This window comes from Podarcis raffonei, chromosome 8 (assembly GCF_027172205.1).
Source record: "Podarcis raffonei isolate rPodRaf1 chromosome 8, rPodRaf1.pri, whole genome shotgun sequence".
Taxonomy (NCBI): Eukaryota; Metazoa; Chordata; class Lepidosauria; order Squamata; family Lacertidae; genus Podarcis; species Podarcis raffonei.
Window position 1 is genome coordinate 66992805 of NC_070609.1, and position 21250 is coordinate 67014054.

General features: G+C 44.7%; 1 protein-coding gene across 2 annotated transcripts; it reads left to right on the forward strand.

The window, feature by feature from the left end:
• Positions 1 to 1393: 1393 nt before the first annotated feature.
• Positions 1394 to 9516, forward strand: LOC128419626 (arylacetamide deacetylase-like 3). 2 transcript variants are annotated; one of them, XM_053400538.1, is made up of 4 exons: positions 1394 to 1627; positions 3476 to 3689; positions 5837 to 5900; positions 7430 to 9516. In XM_053400538.1, the coding sequence occupies exons 1-4, from the start codon at positions 1394 to 1396 to the stop codon at positions 8199 to 8201; spliced, it is 1284 nt and encodes a 427-aa protein (XP_053256513.1). In that variant the 3' UTR covers positions 8202 to 9516. The 2 variants fall into 2 exon arrangements, with proteins under 2 accessions (XP_053256513.1, XP_053256512.1); XM_053400537.1 differs by lacking the exon at positions 1394 to 1627 and adding an exon at positions 2701 to 2824.
• Positions 9517 to 21250: the final 11734 nt, after the last annotated feature.

The window sequence follows — 21250 nt, forward strand, 5'->3', positions numbered from 1 at the left end:
AGTCACACTGGAATCCAGGGGACTGCGTGCGACCACGCAAAAGGAGCCCCCATTTGATGTGGGAGCGGTCATTTTCATATATCTATACAGTGGTACCTCTCGATACACACACCTCTGGTTGTGTATCCTTCAGGATGCGAACGCGGCAAACCCAGAAGTATTTTTCTGGGTTTCACCATGCGCGCATGTGCAGAAGTGCTCTACAGTGCTCTACCGCACTGCGCGCATACGCAGAAACAGCACCTCCAGTTGTGAATTTCTTGGGATCCAACCGGAGCTTCGGAACGTATCCTGTGTGCAACTGGAAGTACCACTGTATTTTTTCCAAACTGCAGCTTGTCACAGTAGTCCTGCCAATGTTTTTTTCTGTTTTCAATTTGTTTGCAAATATTCAATATACCATTTCCATTCCTTTATAAAAAGTTTACTATCCTGATTTCATATTCTTATGGTAAGTTTTTCCATTCCTGCATAGTCCATAGGTTTTGTATACATTCTTCTTTTGTCGGGGTTCCATCATCTTTCCATTTTGGGGGCAAATAACATTCTCACAGAGTTTCCAAGCAGAAGCTAGAAAATAAAGGCAGCACAACTTAGGTTCCAAAGATGACAAAAGTTTCAAATTTATTTGCATAATAACACAAAGATGGCCAAGGACAATGTTTCCCCCAAAAAGCTTGATCTCCGCTTTTGGTTAGCACATCGTGCTCAGAATGGTGTAAATCCCTAAGTACGCCATTTGAAATAGGCCCGGTGTCTTGCGCTAGCAGCAGTGGTAGATTTGGGACTCTCAAATTTCAGCGGCACCATGTGCAATGCTAAAATTCAGCGCCCCCTGCCTCTTGCACTCCCAGTGCAGCTGAACCAGTTTTGCTGCCCTATAACCACCTCTGCCAGCAGATTCTCCCTACACTGCCCTTCTAAGACCCTACATGTGTGGAAGGATGCACAAGGGCCAGGATAGACTTGGAAGGGACCTTGAGGAACATCTAGTCCAACCCCTGCAATGCTGGAATATGCACTTGTCTCATATGGGGATTGAACCTGCAACCTTGGCATTGGGGCAACCCAGGAGATGGCCTGCCAGCAGGATCCACACACCCCACTCTTCCACAAGGAAAAGAGGAGAAAATTCATCAGCCTAGCATTGGGCAGATGCAAGGCGGGGGCGGGGGGGGAATCTTCCCAATCATCCAGAGGATTTAGTGTCACAATGCAAAAGCAATGCAATGCAGTTTGAAAGTTCAATACAAACCATTTGCATATATAACTGGACACACAATTGCATTTATTTATTTATTCAGAAGAAAGAATAGCATTGCATAAGAAATTCCTGGAAAAACAAGGGTGTGATCAATTGCTACAGAATTGCGACGACAGAAGTTGGAATTGCATGACAGCAGAGAAAACAGTTGCCAGAAATCAGCCGGTTATTCAGTCCCTCCAAGGCTTCTCAGGAAGGAAGATGGATCTCTCCATGGTGATGCTGACATTTGTGATCTGCTTCCTCCTTTCCCTGGTGGTGCTCATTTATCGTGATGTCCGAAGAACAGATCTCCCTCCAGGAATCGATGGCCCTTTCAAACTCTTCCTAATTTCCATTATGTTACACTCATCCTTGCGTATGGTAAGTTGGATGGATTTTGAACCTGGAGTTTCTGTGGGGCAGCTCTGCTTCGTCCACAAGTGTGGTCCTTTTGGACTAAAATGTGGACATCTCCCCCTCCCACCCAATACTTGATAGGCTTAACAAGTGGGTCTGATGCTGTTATGTGTTTAGGCAGGGGGAAGCGTGCAAAAGTGGGGCGCCTACCTGTTAAAACCACAGTAACCAGCAAGAGAAGAAGGTGGGTTTGGTGACGGGGCTTGTGCACAGCAAGGGAGGGAGGCATGGGGTGTGTGTCTTGATTTTTCTAGCTTAGGTTTTAGTTTGATGATCCCATGCCTCCTCTAAAATCACCGGGCTTCCTTCAGTAAAGGGGGTTCAGGTTTGCTACCACTCGCTCACTCAAGCGCTGCTGCTTCCAAGTAAGGATCGGAGCTTTGAAGCCCGCTCCTCTGCGCCCACGAACTCGGGACAACGGTTCTTGCTTCCGAGTAAAAACACATACACTCCCCAGCCGGTTAGGGTCCTCCTCCTCCCCTCTCTGCCTAGCAACTTCCCCTGTGGTTTTCCCTCCCACGGATCTCCCCCTTGTGCAAGTGAATCAGCAGCCGGGGGTGGGAAGGAGGTTCCCTCCATCCATGCGCGGGATGCTCGGTGCGTCTTTGCGCGCGGTGAAGTGAACAGAGGAAGCGCCCTCTCGAGTTCTCCCTCCTCTTGCCCTTCTCTCCCGCCCCCTAAAAGGTGGGGATTGCCGAGATAGAGACGCTGCCCTTTCATCTTCTCATACAGAGGCTCCCACCGACGCGGGACCCACCTGTTTGCAGCTCATTTGCCTGCCCGTGGCGCGCTGGGAGCTTCCAACGCCCCGCCAGCCACGGTTGCGTGGCGAGTGGCCAGCATCCCAGCCGGTTCCACCGGCTCTTCACTCTTAGCCCTCACTGCCGCCGGGTGGACTCTCGCGTTGCGGTGGCTGGCCGCTGGATCATCCAGGCAGCGATTTCTGCAAGGGGCGTGCCTGGTTTGCGCCCCCCACCCATATTGTGCGCCCGGGGCAACGGCTAGCTGATGGAGAATCTTCAGGGTGGGCGGGCAAGAACGATACTCTGAGAAAAAATTGTCTCACCTCTGATTAGAGGTGTGTGGGAGGTCACCTGGAGGCAGCAGTTGCTGCGGATGCAGCAATACCATTGCAACACCACGCAGAGATCTTGGAAGAAGGTAAGTGGTTTAAATAAAGCAACGCCGATGGAGTGTTGTAATTCCCTCGTGGAGATTATCCCGCGCAGGTGTAAAGCAAAGAGCATCCGCCGGAGGTCACTGTTCATTCATTTTTAAACTGAATGGGAAACAAAACAAATGAGCCCCAACCCGTTCCATTCCGTTGACATATTAGAGTGATAGGGGCATTCAAATTGCACGACCCCCCTCCCCCCCAAAAAAAATCTCCTGGAGTATCTCAACAGTTGTCAGTGATGAGAAAAATCCCTGTCCTCAGACTTGCAACCAAAATTAAATGACACAAAAGGTAAAAGAGGCAGAGGGAGGAAGCAAGTTCGGAGATGTAGTAATAATATTTTCATACCAAAATGTCACAGAAGACATTACAGACTGCATAAATCTGTCTGAGTCTCCCATTGAAACCAAAGGGGAAATGAAAACTAAGGGGGGGGGAATGAAAACAAAGAGAACATTTAATGAATGCAATTGGAACAAATGGAGATGAAATCAATTAAACTTCTGAATGAATCAAGGAAGCATTTCTCACCCCACACTACTCCTACAAACAGACCTTGCGAAAACCTTATTAAAGCGAAAGCTAACTATGCTTGATACTAGCTTCTGTTGCTTTTTTGGTTTTTTTCTAAACAGGGATCTATTTTGGAGAAGTTGGGAATCTGTACAAAACCGACACTCCTTAAATGGAGTTCCTCTGCAATGCCAGCAGGGAGCGAGCCCAGACTCTACACTATCGACACAAAATTTGACAATGTGACTGTGAGGATTTATCAGCCAAAGGGCCTATCCACAGGACAGAGAGGAGTTATCTACCTGTATGGAGGAGCTGGCTTATTCGGGAGCATAAGTGAGTCATTCTAATTTAACTTACAACCAGTGTGATCTGTGTGGGGCTTGATCTGGAAACTGCATCTCGTGCACAGTGCTGGGACCAGGTTGTTTAGTAGGACAACCGGACAAGCAGATATTACACCTGTGCTGAAGCCACTGCACTGGCTGCTGATCAACTACTGGGGCATGTTCAAGGTCTTGTGGTTAGGACCAGGACAACTCAGGAGCAGGTTACCTGAAAGGCCCCTTATCCATTACGATGGTCGTTTATGGAAATTCTAATCAGGGCACCACATCCTACAGAATATCCAGGGCCGGCCCTAGATAATTTGCCACCTGAGGCAAAGCAGAACATGGCACACACACCCAATGCCCTGCCGCCTGCGGCAACTGGAGGTAACCTGGGGAAGCCGCAGCCCACTGAAGGCAGTGGAGGAGAAAAAAGGAGGCTGGCTAGGAACAATGGCAGCAGCAGTATCCCTGCTCTTTCCAGGTGGTGCATGGGTGACAAGTGTTGGAGGCAGTGAGCAGTGAGCAGCACACTCCTGAGGGACTTCCCAGCTCTCCCCAGCCTGCTGCCTGAGGAGACTGCCTCACCCAAGCCTAATGGGCTGCCTGGCTCTGACAATATCATGGGGCAGTGTCCCCCAAAACACGCATTTTCTGTTTGTTGTTCTCCCTGTACTGTGAAATCCCCTTCCTTCTTCCACACAGGAAGCAGCTACCACCAGTTGCTACAGGCATCTTGTGAAGTCTTTTCCTTTTGCCCTGGCTTTCCCTGGCCCATGACTGTGATCCTGTAATTAGGGTTGCCATGTGTCCTCTTTTTCCAGGACATGTCCTCTTTTTCATGGGTAGCGATCCATATTGATCCATAGTTAAAAGTAGAAGTTGCCAAAAGTGTCCTCTTTTTTGCTCTTCAGAATATGGCAACCCATATGTTTCTAACCTTTTATATGTTGTTGTTTTTTTAAATAATATTTATTAGAGGTTTAAAGATTACAGAAAAAAGAAGAAAGAAAAAATGAAAAGTTAAACAAAACAAATCAATACCTTACAATACATAGAAAAACAAACATATTTTAAAGGAATTGGTGTGAAGAAAGAAGCTGTGATGGTAATGAAGACATCATATGTAGCTTTCAGCCGTATTTGCAGTCATCACTATAATTTAAATAAAGAGGTCATTTAGAGAGATAAAGTAACCCTGAGAAGAAGTAACCCTAGTGTATCTGAAGAAGTGTGCATGCACACGAAAGCTCATACCAAGAACTAACTTAGTTGGTCTTTAAGGTGCTACTGGAAGGAAAAAAATTTTTTGTTTTGACTATGGCAGACCAACACGGCTACCTTTCTGTACCTGAGAAGAAGAGTTCAATGTATATGGGGAAAAACTATTCCACATTAGGTATCTGCTAAGTGTGTGCATTTCAGAAATGGATAAACAGATAAGATGATTTCACACACATGGTATCCTTTTTTCTATGTAGCTCAAGGTATAATTAACAAAGCACCCCTGATTAAATCCTATTCTTATCTCCTTACTTCCAGTCTCTTAGCACAATTGATGGATACCAAATTGGTACTATGGTGACCAGATTTCTAGCTAGTGAGAAAGGCTAGAAGCAAGTATTCACCCTCCAGCCTTTGTGAATTACAACTCCTCCTGGACCATTAGGATAGCTGGGGCTGATGGAAGTTGTAGTCCAATGACATCCAATGTAGTCCAGTCTTTTCTGTGAACTGCCCTGAGACCTCTGGCTATAGGGTTGGTATATAAACTCAAGTAATCATCATAATGATAATGATAATGATAATAATAATAATAATCTGAAGGGCAACCCCTGGCTCAGAGAGTCAGAAGCCAGATTTATCGGTTTGTCGTATAGTAGGAAGAAAGAAGAGGTACATGCAGGAAATGCCTAGGGGAGGGAAACAATCTTTGACAACGAGGGTATTAGTTTGACTTTGGGGCCTTGGGATCTGGATAGGTGGAAGGCTGGGTAAATAGGAAAGATGGGAATTCTCCTCTGGCTCAGATACAAACAGAGCCACAAAGAAGACTTGGGGTTGCGTCGTACTCGTCTCACATCCACATTAATGTAGAAATGTGTATGCCATTGTGTAAAGTATTAATACACTGAAGGTCTTTTTACTATCCAGAAGCTTATCGGAAGCTGTGCCGCTACCTTTCCAGAGAAAGTGAATCAGTGCTTGTGTGTGTTGGGTAAGTCTACGTATTCCTGCATTCATCCTGGATATCCTGAACAGCTGATAAGTGTGGAAGCAGGTGACTCCCCCCCCCAAGTTACTCCCAAAAGCAGTGGGGGCATTTGCCACTAGATGGTACAGAGTTAGCCAATGCAGTGTCCTCCAGGTGTTGTTAAATGCCAAGTCCCATCAACCCCAGACAGCATGATTTATGGTCTGGGCTTATAAGAGTTGTCGTATAAGTTGTTGTGCGCGTGGGGCTGCAAGCAAGGGAGGGACTCCCATACATTGAGGGTGGCAGTGTGACAAGCTTACTGGGTTTGGGCAAATTACTTTTGATGTCGTTTCTCATCTTGGTCTATCCCTGAACGCAAACCCTGCTCCGGCCCTTCTGCCACTAGATCCTGATCTAGATGCTCCCATTATACATAAACCGCTGCCCATTTCCCAATGGAAAGGTCTCAAAGGTCCATCTATGATGGGATGGCAAGGAGAAGTCTGAGGTTTGGCTCTCTTCAAGCATCTTACATAGCACAGAAGGGTGCTGAGAGGCCAAACTAAACATGACCCTTTTGACAAGGTATAGATCAGCTGTGTGAACAGATGTCAGTGGCAGACCACCAGGCACACATACTGAGTTATGAAGAGGCTGTGCCACATATAGATGAAGCCTTTGCTTCAGTGATTCAGTTCCTCCTTGTCTCCAACTGTTTGCAGGCTTTGAGATCTCCAAGAGTCAACACAATATTGAAAAAGATACACTATATATAAAGTGCTTTGACAATATCACCAGATTTATTAATCAGCAAAACAAAGTAAATTGATGTTTCTGGTTATTCTTCTTCTGTACCTGTTCCTGAAACAGTAAGAGGCAATTACAGTCTAGGTTTTGCACCCTGTTACACCTAATCTATTTCTATGGCAACTCACTGCTACAGTTATATGGTGGAAACATGTATCTGACATATTGAATATTGTATGAATGAAACCCATGCTCTAAGGCAGACATCATGTCTGCTGTGTAATTGCCCAGGGTGTAAAAATCATTTGCTCAGGATAGTAAATTTTAATTAAGCGAGCCTCTTTTGGTTTATGACTTGTGTACCACAGCAGTGCTAGAACCACAGCAGTGTTTACTGAAATTTAAAATTAAATTACATTGTGAAGTTGTTGACCTTTTGGAAGTTCATTAAGGCTTCCCATAAACATCTGGTTGGCCACTGTGAAAACTGGGTGCTGGACTAGAATGTCCCATAGCCTGAGCCATCAGTGCAGACATTACTCTATGCATTTTTTTTTTGGTAAATTTTAATTAAGTGAGCCTCTTTTGGTTTATGACTTATGTACCACAGCAGTGCTAGAACCACAGCAGTGTTTACTGAAATTTGGCGAACAGTCCTACCAAAGTTGGAGAAGGGAAGATTCCAAACGCTGACTATGTTTCATTTCACATATTGTTTTAGAAAGTGTGAACTAGACTGGTTTGTCTTTAACTAAGAATAGGATTGACTTTCTCCCCTGCCCCTTCTCTCCATCATCTTCTAGGCAACGTTTGGCTCCTAAGCACCGCTGTCCTACACAAATCATGGACTGCATCACCGCCACTGAATACTTTTTGAAAAATGCAAGTGATTATGGGGTAGACCCTAATCGTATTGTCATTGCTGGTGACAGCACTGGGGCTGGAATTGTTCCCCTTGTCTGTCAACATCTGTTAACGAGAAAGGATCTCCCAAAGGTCAGAGCCCAGATCCTGCTCTACCCAAATATTCAAACACTGGACTACAACTTGCCATCTTATCAGCAAAACCGAAATGTCCCCATCCTGTTCACAAAATGGACTGTTGAATTTGACCTCAGGTTTATGAATGTGAAGCTAGCATATTTGGATCAAGTCCTGAAGGGGGCCCATGTTTCCGAAGAAATGAAGATGAAATACAAGAAATGGATCCATGCAGATCATATCCCGGATGAGTTTAAAGTCAGGGGCTACAAACCACCCCCGCCAGTCCCGTTTTCAAAGGAGCTGCACGAAATGATGAAGCTTTCTTTTGATCGCAAACACTGTGCTCTTCTAGTGGAAGATGACATTGTGCGTCAGCTCCCCGAGACGTTTATGTTAACCTGCGAGTATGATGTGCTTAGGGATGATGGACTGCTATACAAAAAACGCTTGGAGGACAACGGTGTGCCCGTAACTTGGCACCATGCAAAGGAAGGATTCCATGGGATTCTAAGTTCAGTTGATTGGTTCTTTGAATGGCCATGTGGAAGGGTGGCAGCAGAGCATGTAACAAGCTTCATAAAACAATTCTGATCAAAAATCTGTTCTCTTTCCCGCATAAAGACCTTTCATTTTACTGCATGCAGTGCACTTGAAGAAAGTGTTATGAAAATGATTTACAGATTGTATTTAACACCAGCTAAATTGGCTAAAATGTACAAGACAAGAACTAACGAGTGCTGGAAATGTAAGGGAAGGGAAGGTATCTTTTACTACAAGTGGTGAAGGTAAAGGCTTTCTGGGAAATGGTATATAATGAGTTAAAGAAAATGTTTAAAAATACTTTTTGTTAAAAAAACCCAGAAGCCTTTTTTACTGGGTGTAGTGGGTGAAGAGATACTAAGGGAAGATAAAAGACTGTTTATGTATGCAACAACCGCAGCAAGAATTCTTTTAGCCCAAAAAATGGAAACAGCAAGAAGTACCAATGAAAAGGAGTTTCAGATGAGGATGATGGACTTTGCAGAACTGGCAAAGCTGACAGGAAAAATCCAAAACCAGCACGATCAAGTATTCCAAAAGCATTGGAGTAAATTTATACGATATTTGAAAGATTATTGTAAGCAATTAACATCACTAGCAGGGTTGTCCAATGACCTGTAGTGAGAAATTTTCTACCTTTCTATTTTTATTTAAATTTTGAGACATTCTGTAATAAGTCTAATTAGAATTAGAATTGAAAAACTTATAAATAGCAGTGATATAAAGGTTAATTTCGAAATCCATGAGGTGGAAGGGAAAGAAATCGACGGGCTCTAAAGAGCCAGGGCGGTATAGTGGATAATGACGATGTGAATGTATAACATTAAATGGAATAATAATAATAATAATAATAATAATAATAATAATAATTAATAATATACCTCTCATCCAACTTTAGGGTGCCTCATTTAGGGCTGTAGAATGCGCATAATTCTGAAAAGGATTCCTTATTTGTGATTGCTTGTGTGTTGGAACCGGTCTGCCAATATAGTATGTTACGTTTGGCCTAATCTCAGAGAGTTATATATAAAATGTTTGTCCTAAGCAGAGTTGTTGGCATCTGTCTTGAAAGACAAAGGAGTGCACCTCCGAGGATGAAGTCGAACCAAAGCGATCTCTCTGGGGCGCAAGCCTGGGCGATGCATGTGGAGGTCCTGGACCGCCTAGACGACAAGACCTCCCTCTTGGCCTCGCTGGTGTGGTCCAAAGGAAAGCAGAGCAATACGTTTGTCACCAGCTTGGCTGCAGGAGTTGCTGGAAAGAGGCGGAGAAGGACCCATCTAACCTAGGGTTACCAGATGTCCCCGGGTTCCGGGGACAGTCCTTAGATTTGCAAATCTGTCCCCGGACAAATTCCGTCCCCGGAATGTCCCCTGGAAACGTGGCAGCGGCAGCCTCAGGTCTGGCTGGCTTCAGGATCTGCCCGCTGCCGTGGCCCCCACCATTTTTCCTTGCTGGAACATCCAGCCTGGAGCCAGACTGGTAGCACAGTTGGTTCTGGCAGGCTTCAGGCGCTGTGGCGCCCACCATTTTTCCTTGCCGGAACTTCCAGGCTCTTGGGACAAGCTGAGGTACCTAGACGAGGCAGAATTAGGCCATAATCAGGTACCGGAAGAATACCTACGGAAAGAGATAACTCACTTCAAAGGCCCGGTGACCACTAATGTTAGTATTCAACACTTAACAGCCGAAACTATAGAACACTTGGCTAGTTTGCCATGTATGGAGAGCAATGGGCCGGCTCATAAAAGAGTAATCCCTAAAAGCACCTTGGGAAATAATTGACAAAGATCAGACCAGAGGCAAACACCAGCCGGCTCCCTATCTCCGCGGAAATTCGACATCATTAGGTATAAACAGACTCAATCTTCACTCACAAATCAAGCAAAAGCAGCTCTTTCCTTGAAAGACGCATCCAATCCATCCCAGAGCCTTAAAATTGTCTCCTGGAATGTTAACGGCTGGGTGACAAAGCAAATGGATCCTGAGGCAATAAACTTAATCTCTTCTTTTGACATTGTGTGCCTTCAAGAGACCTGGTCCCAACAAAGTATCGCTCTCCCTAATTATTGCTCCTTCAGCTCCTGTGCTCGTAAACTAACCAACAGGGGTCGCCCCCAAGTTGGCCTCGCCTGTCTTATTTCAACCAACTTATCCCTCACTATTTGCGAGGAAATTAAATCTTCCCCTTACTTTCTCACTATAAAGATCCATCTTCCAAAGACCAAAAGCCCATGGTTGATAAATACAGTATATCTGCTCCCAGTAATCAATGATTTCGACCGCAATGAAAGGTGGTCTGAACTTTCGTCTTGGCTCCATGATCTTCAAACAACTAACCCAGGACTTCCCCAAATCCTCTTAGGCGACTTTAATGCAAGAATAGGTCCCAACGACGATGATATATTATCTCTCGCAGCACTCTTGGACAATCCCCTGCAGCCCTCCTGGGGAAACAGATGCTCTCTTGATCCTATAACAAATGCGTCGGGGAGGCTGATGGCCCAATTGGCCATGGAAAACGATCTGTGCATTGCGAATGGTAACATCACTCCCGTGTCCTCGCAGCAGTTAACGTGCATCACTTCCCGGGGAACCAGTGTTGTCGACTACATTTTATTGACGCCGGAGCTATTCTCAATTTCTACAAAAATGGAAGTGGCTGAATATTTTGGTGGTGACCACCTTCCATTGACTCTATTGTTAAACCTAATAGAGCCATTTTCAGCCCCCTCAAACTATAGTTTCACGGCACAAAGCCACCCTGTATACAAAACAAAGAAATGGACAAGCCTCAGTTCCTCTCTTGCCCTGGACATACAAAAATCATTTGATATGTCTGTAGTTCCTTCTGACCCAATTCTGCCCGCTGACCAATATCGGAAATTAATTGATGCTTTCTCAACAACTTACACAACCACCACCTCGCCTACCCACCAACGCCTCTTCTCTGAATCACCTTGGTTTGACAAGGAATGTAAAGCCCTAAGAAGGCGAATTAGGAAAATGGTCAGAATCATCAAATTTTCCAACGACCCCCAAACCCGTGCAAAGCTCATAGATATTAAAAGGACATACAGAAACATGATTCATTGTAAGAAACAGCAGCACATCCTTGAGGCTTGGTCCACTCTTCATTCGGCTGTAGAGAGGCATGACTCCCGCTCCTTCTGGCGCTTAGTTAGACCTTCGGCGCCACTCAATTCAGCTACCCAGATTTCCGCTGATGAATGGATTGCCTACTATTCAACCAGTTTCGCTTCTCCAAATCATCTTACGGATCTCCTTCACCCCCCGTCGGATTTCTGTTCCTGTTCTCTTAGTCCCACTTCCTCAGTAAACTTTACCCCAACTCGCATCTTCAGCATCATAATGTCCATGAGAAGGAATAAGGCCCCCGGCCCAGACATGGTCCCGTTGGACCTTTTCCTGACTGATCCTCTTTGGTGGAGCGAACAGCTGACTCCTGTATTCACTGCTATCTCCTCCGCCCTAGACATCCCCGACTCCTGGAGAGAAGCTATAATAGTTCCGATCTTCAAAGGCGGCCAGCCAAACATCCCTAGGAACTATCGCCCCATCAGTTTATTATCTATCCCGGGGAAAATATTTGCCGCTGTTTTACTGGAAGAACTTCTTTCATGGGTCCAGGAGAGGAACATTCTACCGCTAGAACAGATTGGCTTCTGAAAGTCAGCATCAACCATGGACCACTGTCTAACTCTTTATCACCTTGCCAGTAAATACTCCGCACCAAGGCAAGGCCACCTATTCGCCGCTTTCATGGACCTGGAGGCCGCCTTTGATTCCATTCCTAGGCAGAGATTATGGACCAAACTTGCCCATCTGGGAATTGATCCGCACCTCCTCTCCCTAATTATTTCCCTTTATTCAAACACCACAGCTTGCGTCCGAAGTGGTCCCAACGGCTCCCTTACCACTCCATTCCCAACAGCCAAGGGCGTCCGACAAGGTTGTCTCTTGGCCCCTTTACTGTTTAATCTCTATCTTCATGATGCAATTTCCCCTTTGAAGCTAGCAACTAAGTATCCTCCTCACTTAGCAGGTCACCCCGTTGCCTCCCTTTTCTATGCAGATGATGCCATCATCTTATCCAGAACAGCTGTGGACCTGGCAAATGCAGTTAATGCATTTATCGCCTATTGTAAGGCGGAAGCTCTTAATATTAATTATAAAAAATCGAAAGTCCTTCACTTCACTCGTTCCCGCAAACTCAAGCTGGAGCCGCTTAAGATCACAGGTGGCTACTTAGAAAAGGTAAAAGCCTTTAAATATCTAGGCTTAATATTCACTTATAATCTCTCCTGGACCACCCATCTACAATCTGCCTTTCTCGCTGCAACCACGACCTCCAATGCCATTGTCCGATTTTACCACCAGAAGGGTGGCAAACACCTTCCAGCAGCAATTCAAATATTCAATGCCAAAGTTGTTCCTAAATTATTATATGGCTGTGAAGTATGGACTACAGCAATATCAGGTAACTTGGATCGCCCACTTCATATGTTCCTGAGATCTCTTTCCGGTGTCCCGAGATGCGTCTCAGGTGCAGCCCTACGACTTGAGTTCGCCCAGCCCTCAATTGTAAAACGAGCATGGAGTCGAGCCATTTCCTATAGCTCCCATCTACTAGCATCGGATGCTCGAATTAGAGGTGGTTTTTCCAATCTGATCCTCAGAGATATTCATAATTCCCCTTGGAAAACTACAATTAACCTCAAACTCCGCTCTCTTTCCAATCTGAATTGCAAAACTGTTCTTAAATTAGAGTGTATCAGTCCGGCGGCCCTACCTTCAATTAAAAAGAAGCTACAGCAACTTGACTTCTCTAACACAGCTGCCGATGCAAGAGGGCCGTGTTCAGGCCTAGCCCTAGCTATTCCTCCCCCTGAAGGGATCCCTCTATACTGCTTCACAATTTCTTCGGAGGCTAAGCGAAGGGCCTTTACCTGTGCCCGTCTCAACTGTTTTCCTACAGCAATTCTGTCAGGTCGTTATTCCAGAGTCCCCATCGCAAACAGAACATGCACCTGTAATGACACGGCTCTGGAGACTATGGAACATGTAATGCTCTTCTGTCCCAACTGGACAGATGAAAGATCTCGGTTTTTAACTCCTCTCATGAACAAGCTTCATCTCCCAATCCAGCCTTGGATAGTGTCCCTTTTTTTGCAGGATTCTGATTGTTGGATTACCGAGATGACAGCTAACTTCCTGCTCAGTGTGATGAAGAGGAAAGCGGCACTAACTTCTTTTTTAACACCACAGCTGCAGTCGTTACGCTGCACAATCGAACGAAGTTCCAAGTAGCTTTATTGTACAAGGTCAATGGAGCTAGGACAAATCGGAGGAGTTGAAGGACCCCTTTAACGATCCTCCTCCACCCTCAGTAGTTTTTTGTCTTTTTGTTTTTGTATTATCGGTCACTCGGTGTTTTAAATCCCTTGTCGCTTCTGTTATCTCTTTTTTTCCCTTTTTTCTTTTTTCCCTGTAAGTATTTGCCCAGGACGATATCTACCTTTACCTCCCCACCCCCATTTTATGCTGTTATTTTTATGTATATCTTGCTATGGCCACACGGCTAATGCAATAAAATCTATTGATTGAAATGGCAGGCACCATGGCAGCAAGCAGCGACCAGGCTGGCTCCGGGCTGTTGACTGCCGCTGCTGCCGTCACTGCCAAAGGGGAGCCGGGGACGTCCGGCAGTACAGATCTCCTGTCCCCTCCCTCCTTTGTTTTGACTGATAGGGGAAGGCCCGGGATTTGCAGGCGGGCAGCCGTTGCCCAGTTTTTTAAAAAAACTCTGCGCATTTATGTTTCACAGGGTGCGAAAGAAGGGCTTTGCACCTTTATACAATATGCATGTGTTCTTGGGACCAGGGTCTTTTGCCTCACCATCCCCACTACTGACTTCCTGTTGCTACTCAGCTTCAAAAAAAATAAAAAGTGTCCCTGGATTCATTGGAAAAAAAATCTGGTAACCATAATCTAACCATCTTATGGATGCCACTCAGGATTTGTGTAGCATTTACGGTACTCCTTAACCTGTATTAGGGAACTTGGGGACAGTACTGAGCCAAACTTTTGTTCATTGGCAGCTGGGGTTTATGGGGAAACTTTAAGACCCCTAGGAATTATATGAGACCCCTAGGAATTATACTCATATAAATAACTGCTTCCTGCCTAGAAATTTACAGCCACCTTGTCACCTGAGGCTGGTATCACAAAACTCAAGGATGCCCTACTTGCATTCCATCTCTTTAATGTAACATTTGGCAGCAGGACTTGTCACAGGGATGTTTCATGCTAAAGTTCAAAATGAGTCTAGCCTCTTCTCCTCTTGAAAGGGTTAGGGCCATTGAGAGTTGTGTCTCAGGGAAATGTATAAAACATTCTTTAACTTGGTGGGTTTTTTTGTCCACTCAGTTCTCCTACAAATCTGCTTCTGCTGGCTTTTTCAGGCAGTGATGCACCAAGCCCATCTCACTTCAGGAGTGGGTTGAGGTTTATGAGAAAAGTGTATTATAATGGCTAGTAAAATCTTCCTTATTTTATTGTGTTCTGGTGCTGGGATTCCTATTTTAAATAAATTCTGCTGCTATAGAAACAGCTGGTGTGAGTTATTGGAAATGGGCTCTGATTCTGATTTCAGTGTTCTGGGCTATTTGGGGGGTCATGGAGGTTTCTGGGGGAAAGTGTCCTTCCCATTTTTTGGCTGAGGATTTGCAGAAGGGAGAGAGAGCTGAGGCACATCTCAGTCCTAGAGGGTCCCTGAAAGTTGAGTGGTCTAATTTGGACTCCTGCTGCAATGGTCAAAAGACTTTGGGACAACAATGCAAATTTATAATTCTAGGGAATTTAAGATAGCAAATACTCCAATATTTTTATCAGCAATAACTGATGGTAGGGATTCCCCCTCCCCCCGTTTATTGAAAAGGAGAATGCTTTGTCTTGCAATAGAAACTGTGGGTTTTAAGTTTTGCTTATTCATTTATCTACTTTATCGGGGTATTTATGTATGTTAATTGGTGTTACTTCTATACAGATGTGCAGTTTGATTGGTTTGCTAAACCTTTTCATTGTAAGGGTCTGAGAACTAGATCTCAGACTGTACAAATGTGCTTGATTAACAGCCCCATTTGCCTAACCCACCCTGCAGGGTTTCTATGAGGCTAAACCATTGGAAAGCTGTGCAATCATATTCCCTTTCATTGCAACTTCTTCTGCCTCTTGTAAGGTGAGTGGGAGGTAGACCTTTAGCTTATCTGACAAAAGCAAGAAGGAGAGCACTAATTACCTGTTACAAATGAACACACCTTACATTACCAAATCCTCATCTCATAAAATTGCAACCAGCATTGCTCCTGTGCCGTGTAAACCCATTCAAGTTAAGCAAAACAACTAATTTGGATCTGTTCATTTCAGGCCCACTGAATTGAATGCAACTTATATTCACAGGTCATGCCGAAAACATTACTCTTCCTCTGGATTCATGACATGTGTTGGATATGTCCCATCTTTACCTCGTTGTTTTGTTAAGATAGTGTAACAGCCTTACCTCTTGGCAACACCTTCTTAATAGGCATATATTTCAATCCAGATAGTCCTGGCTATCTTCCTCACTGTTGCATTATAAAACCAGTTTGGGAGGCTGGGGAGTCTGATCACATACCAATGTATGTCGACTCCTTACAGCTGCAGCAAACCATTCCTATCATTTCTACAGACTTGCTAACGTCTAGGGTTGTGTTGGAGGCACAAGATTCCACTTCCCTACCACTAAGAGCCTTCCCCTTATTGCCGAAAATGAGGTCAATATAGAAGTTTTTATCCAACCCTTTCACATACAGAGGTGTGGCACAGTTGATAAGAAACTAGCATCCATAACCTCACCCTTACTCCCGCTTCCTTATATATCACAATTCTAGGTTCAATATCTACTACTCTTTCCAAAGTGGGACTCCATTGCCTGCAAGACTGTTATGAAAACAATGTGTCACTTACAGGCTCACAACTCTTGGAACACTTGGAAGATTCAGGAATGGATTGGTTCGTACCCACCAATTTATCAGCATCTTAAAAGACCCTCTTGTGCACAGTATAACTACTGTAGCCCTGAAACCTTCAGAATATCTAGAAGTAGAAGCACCCAGAAAGGCAAGGTCTCTGTGATATATTTCCTGCTGATACAATCCAGTTCTTTCCACTTGTTACTTTGAAATCAGTGTAGGCAAACTTTAAGATTCAGAATGGTTTATGACAGGCATCCCCAACCTTTGGCCCTGCCAAAGGTTTTGGACTACAATTCCCATCATCCCTGACCACTGGTCCTGTTAGCTAGGGACATGGGAGTTGTAGGCCAAAACATCTGGAGGGCTGCAGATTGGGGATGCCTGGTTTAAGATCTTTCTTTTTAAAAATGATTTTCATTTATGTACATTTCAATAGTAATTTAACAATAATTCAGACATTTCAAATCTCGACTTCCTTCCTCCTCTTTCTGCGGTTCGTTTTTTTCATCACCATTCCCTGCATATTCTTTGTTGTTGTTTAGTCGTTTAGTCGTGTCCGACTCTTCGTGACCCCATGGACCAGAGCACGCCAGGCACCTCTGTCCTCCACTACCTCCTGCAGTTTGGTCAAACTCATGCTGGTAACCTCGAAAACACTATCCAACCATCTCGTCCTCTGTCGCCCCCTTCTCCCTGTGCCCTTCATCTTTCCCAGCATCAGTGTCTTCTCCAGGGAGTCTTCTCTTCTCATGAGGTGGCCAAAGTACTGGAGCCTCAGCTTCACGATCTGTCCTTCCAGTGAGCACTCAGGGCTGATTTCATTAAGAATGGATGCGTTTGATCTTCTTGCAGTCCATGGGGCTCTCAAGAGTCTTCTCCAGCTTCCATACATCACTACTGGGAAAACCATGGCTTTAACTATACGGACCTTTGTTGTCAAGGTGACGTCTCTACTTCTCAAGATGCTATCTAGGCCTGTCATTGCCCTTCTCCCAAGAAGCAGGCGTCTTTTAATTTCGTGGCTGCTGTCACCATCTGCAGTGATCATGGAGCCCAAGAAAGTAAAATCTCTCACTGCCTCCATTTCTTCCCCTTCTATTTGCCATGAGGTGATGGGACCAGTGGCCATGATCTTCGTTTTTTTGATGTTGAGCTTCAGACCATATTTTGCGCTCTCCTCTTTCACCCTCATTAAAAGGTTCTTTAATTCCTCCTCACTTTCTGCCATCAAGGTTGTGTCATCTGCATATCTGAGGTTGTTGATATTTCTTCCGGCAATCTTAATTCCAGCTTGGGATTCATCCAGCCCAGCCTTTCACATGATGTATTCTGCATATAAATTAAATAAGCAGGGAGATAAAATACAGCCTTGTCGTACTCCTTTCCCAATTTTGAACCAATCAGTTGTTCCATATCCAGTTCTAACTGTAGCTTCTTGTCCCACATAGAGATTTCTCAGGAGACAGATGAGGTGATCATCTAACCCTGATCACCTCATCTGCATATTCTAACTTATATTAAATCATACTTTTATTCGTCTATTGCGTGAACAGGTCCCCCCAACCCCAGGCGACCCCTGAGCGGAATAATGACTCAAGACAACATGCTATGGGATTGGACTTCCGGGTTAGCACCATCGCCTAATGGCGGATTCCCTCCGAGCTCCGGAGGGAATCGGCTCAGCAGGGGTCGGGTTCTGCCGCGGCGGCGACACGGGGACCCTTAGAAACCACAGGCGCTGAAGCCTGTGGACCTGGTGACTCGGCGGGCACCATTTGCGCCCCCCCGACCCGCAAAGGAGCCTTTTTAAAGGCTCTGGAACGGGGGACGGAGAGCGGTGCGGTGCTGTGAGTCGACTGCTTCCCCTGCTGAGTGAAGCCGCATGCCATGGACGGAGAGCGCTGACTTCTTTCTCTGAACATTTGGATTAAAAGCAACAATCCGTGAGTAACACGGAAATTGGACTTAAAAGGGAAATTTTCTTTGGGAATTAGGCACGACCGGGTAAGGTGTAAAGAGGAAGTCCGCCTACCCGCCTTGTAAACATCGTAAAGCAAGGATTTTATTACTAAGGTTGTGAGAATACCTTTCTTCTTTGTGGAGAAAAGCAATTAACTCTACGTTGGGGCAATTTAAGCGATTGTGCTGGAGGATAAGAGCTAACAATGAGAACGGAATTCACCCCTCCCCCAAGACCCGGGAGCGATCGGTGAGAGAGCCTGCGGAAGAGACATAAAGACTTTGACTAGCTGTCAAAGTTGGGGAAAAAGGAGAACTTTGTTTCTGCTATCTTTGCTGGTTATATTTGTTACAATTTGGTAACAAATTGTTAAAAATAAAGAAGAAAAGGCTAATTTGACTTTTGGGTTGGAACTGGAAGATATTAAGAAACTAGAATCCCTCTAGAGGGGGTTTAGGACATTACAAAAATGGCTGTAAGTGGAAAAATACTGGCTGAACTGGAGAAGACTTTTTTTATCTTGGGAAAGTTGCAGGAACAGAGTGATGTTTTGGCAACAAATGTGATAATACTGAATGGAACAGTAAATAAAGTTGCTGAGCCTGGGAGGGACTTGACTCAAGTTTTTGCAGTTGAACAGGAAAGTTTTGCAGTGGACTTAAAAATTTTTGCAGCTGAATATGAAAAGAAATTTGAGAAATCCGAGAATGTGATGAAAGAGGAACATGATGATTCGAAGGAAAAAGAAGGAGGAGCTATAATGTCACAGATGATTGAGGAGAGCCAGAGGCCGGTTAAGATGGATATAAAGGAAAATAAGACCAGGATGATGAAAATTTGGTTTGAATTGAAGAAGGGAGAATGGAGAGATCTCCCTATGTGGAGATCTGAAGACCTATGGAATATAAACTTGGCTAAAGTGGAAACTGGAGCTTTTGGGACATTTGGACTTAAGAGAAGTAGGAAACAAGATTTTGGCTCCATTTTTAAATACGGAGGCCTGGCTGGAAGAAACATGGACCTTATTGGGACAGAGCTCCTTCGAGATTCGGAGTTTAATATAAAGGACTATCAAAAAAACCGGCAGAGAGGAATTGAGAGAGAATTGAGAGCCTCGGACATGAGGTCGCCAGGCTGACTGCAGATGGACTGATGGACTTTTTGTTGGGGTTCGAAACCGGGAAAGGGGGTGGTGGGGCTTTGGGAATCCAAAGGGTGTATAACTATATTCTGTTTTAATTAATTTGGTTTTGCCACTAACATAAAAATGGGGATTTCGGGGAAGGGAATTGGGGCCGACCTTAGAAAAAGACTTTTAAGAATAAGTATTGACGTATAAAGATTGAGGTTTATAAGTTAAAATTGGTTAATTAAATTGAGGGGGTGAACCTAGAAAAAGATTTTGAAGAATAAGTATTGACGTATAAAGATTGAGGTTTATAAGTTAAAATTTGGTTAACTAAAATGAATTAGAGAAAACAAGGTAAAGTTTGGGGACAAGAACTTGCTGAGCTAAAAATTGGAACTGGAATACAAGAAGGGGAGGTGTGGGGAAGTCACGGAAATTGGTCATTGACAGTAAGAAATGTAAGTTGTATGTGTGTTTAATTGTCTTTTTTTTCTCTTTATGTTTTGTTTTTATTTTTTTGAAAATCTTAATAAATATCTTTTTTTAAAAATAAAAAAAACATGCTATGGGATTAAAATTGGCCACAACTTTATTAAGTTTCAGATGTAGGGAGACCTTGGCTCAGGCACTGGGCATTTATTCTTCCCAGTCCCCACCCAAGGATCTGGGAGACTTCAGGGTTATCCAGAATGTGTGGGGATTGGGCTGGCTCTGGAGAACATATGTTCAAGCAGAGAGAGCCCCCACCCCGTTTCACCACTGTTGGAGGGGAGAGCAATGACAAACTCTTGGTGTATGGCCAATGCCTCCTCCTCAAGACCCTTTTAACGGGGAACCCTGGTATCACCACCACAAGGGGGGGGTAAGTCACAACTTCACACACACACCCATTTAGGAAGATAGACTAAAGGATTCCGCCCAAGGCCTGAAACCACCAAAGTTGTGACGTTTTGCTATGGGGAAGGCAAAACCTGCCAAGCCAGGAAAATTCCTTTCCAGCCCTTCAACAGCAACCCTGATGTAGCAGCGCCTGCATACCTGTGGAGAAGAGGTTAACCTGCAAAAGAAGACTTAACTGAGGAAGGGAAAGGTGGGAGAAGCTGTGGAGCCGACTTCCGCTTTGCAGGTAAGATTCAGCTTCTGTTGTGTGGGCAGGACGGTCCCTCCCCTTACCTGGCCAATCCCCTGGCAATGCCTCCCCAGGCGGGACTGGGCGATTGGCTGAGGTAGGAGGAGACCTCCAGGTATCCAGCCTGGGGAGTATGAAACCAGCCTAAACTATCAGGAGTCACACTGGGATCCAGGGGGCTGCATGCGACCACGCAAAAGGAGCCCCATTTGATGTGGGAGCGGTCATTTTCATTTATCTATACAGTGGTACCTCTGGATACGCACACCTCTGTTTGCATATCCTTCAGGATGCGAACGCGGCAAACCCATAAGTATTTTTCTGGGTTTCACCACACGCACATGCGCAGAAGTGCTCTACCGCACTGCGTGCATACACAGAAACAGTACCTCCGATTGTGAATTCCTCGGGATCCGACTGGAACTCCGGAACATATCCTGTGCGCAACTGGAAGTACCACTGTATTTTTTTCAAACTGCAGCTTATCACAGTAGTCCTGCCAATGTTTTTATCTGTTTTCAATTTGTTTGCAAATATTCAACATACCATTTCCATTCCTTTATAAAAAGTTTACTATCCTGATTTCATATTCTTACGGTAAGTTTTTCCATTCCTACATAGTCCATAAGTTTTTGTACCCATTCTTCTTTTGTCAGGGTTCCATCATCTTTCCATTTTGGGGGCAAATAACATTCTCACAGATTTTCCAAGCAGAAGCTAGAAAATAAAGGCAGCACAACTTAGGTTCCAAAGATGACAAAAGTTTCAAATTTATTTGCATAGAAACACAAAGATGGCCAAGGACAATGTTTCCCCCCGAAAGCTTGATCTCTGCTTTTGGTCAGC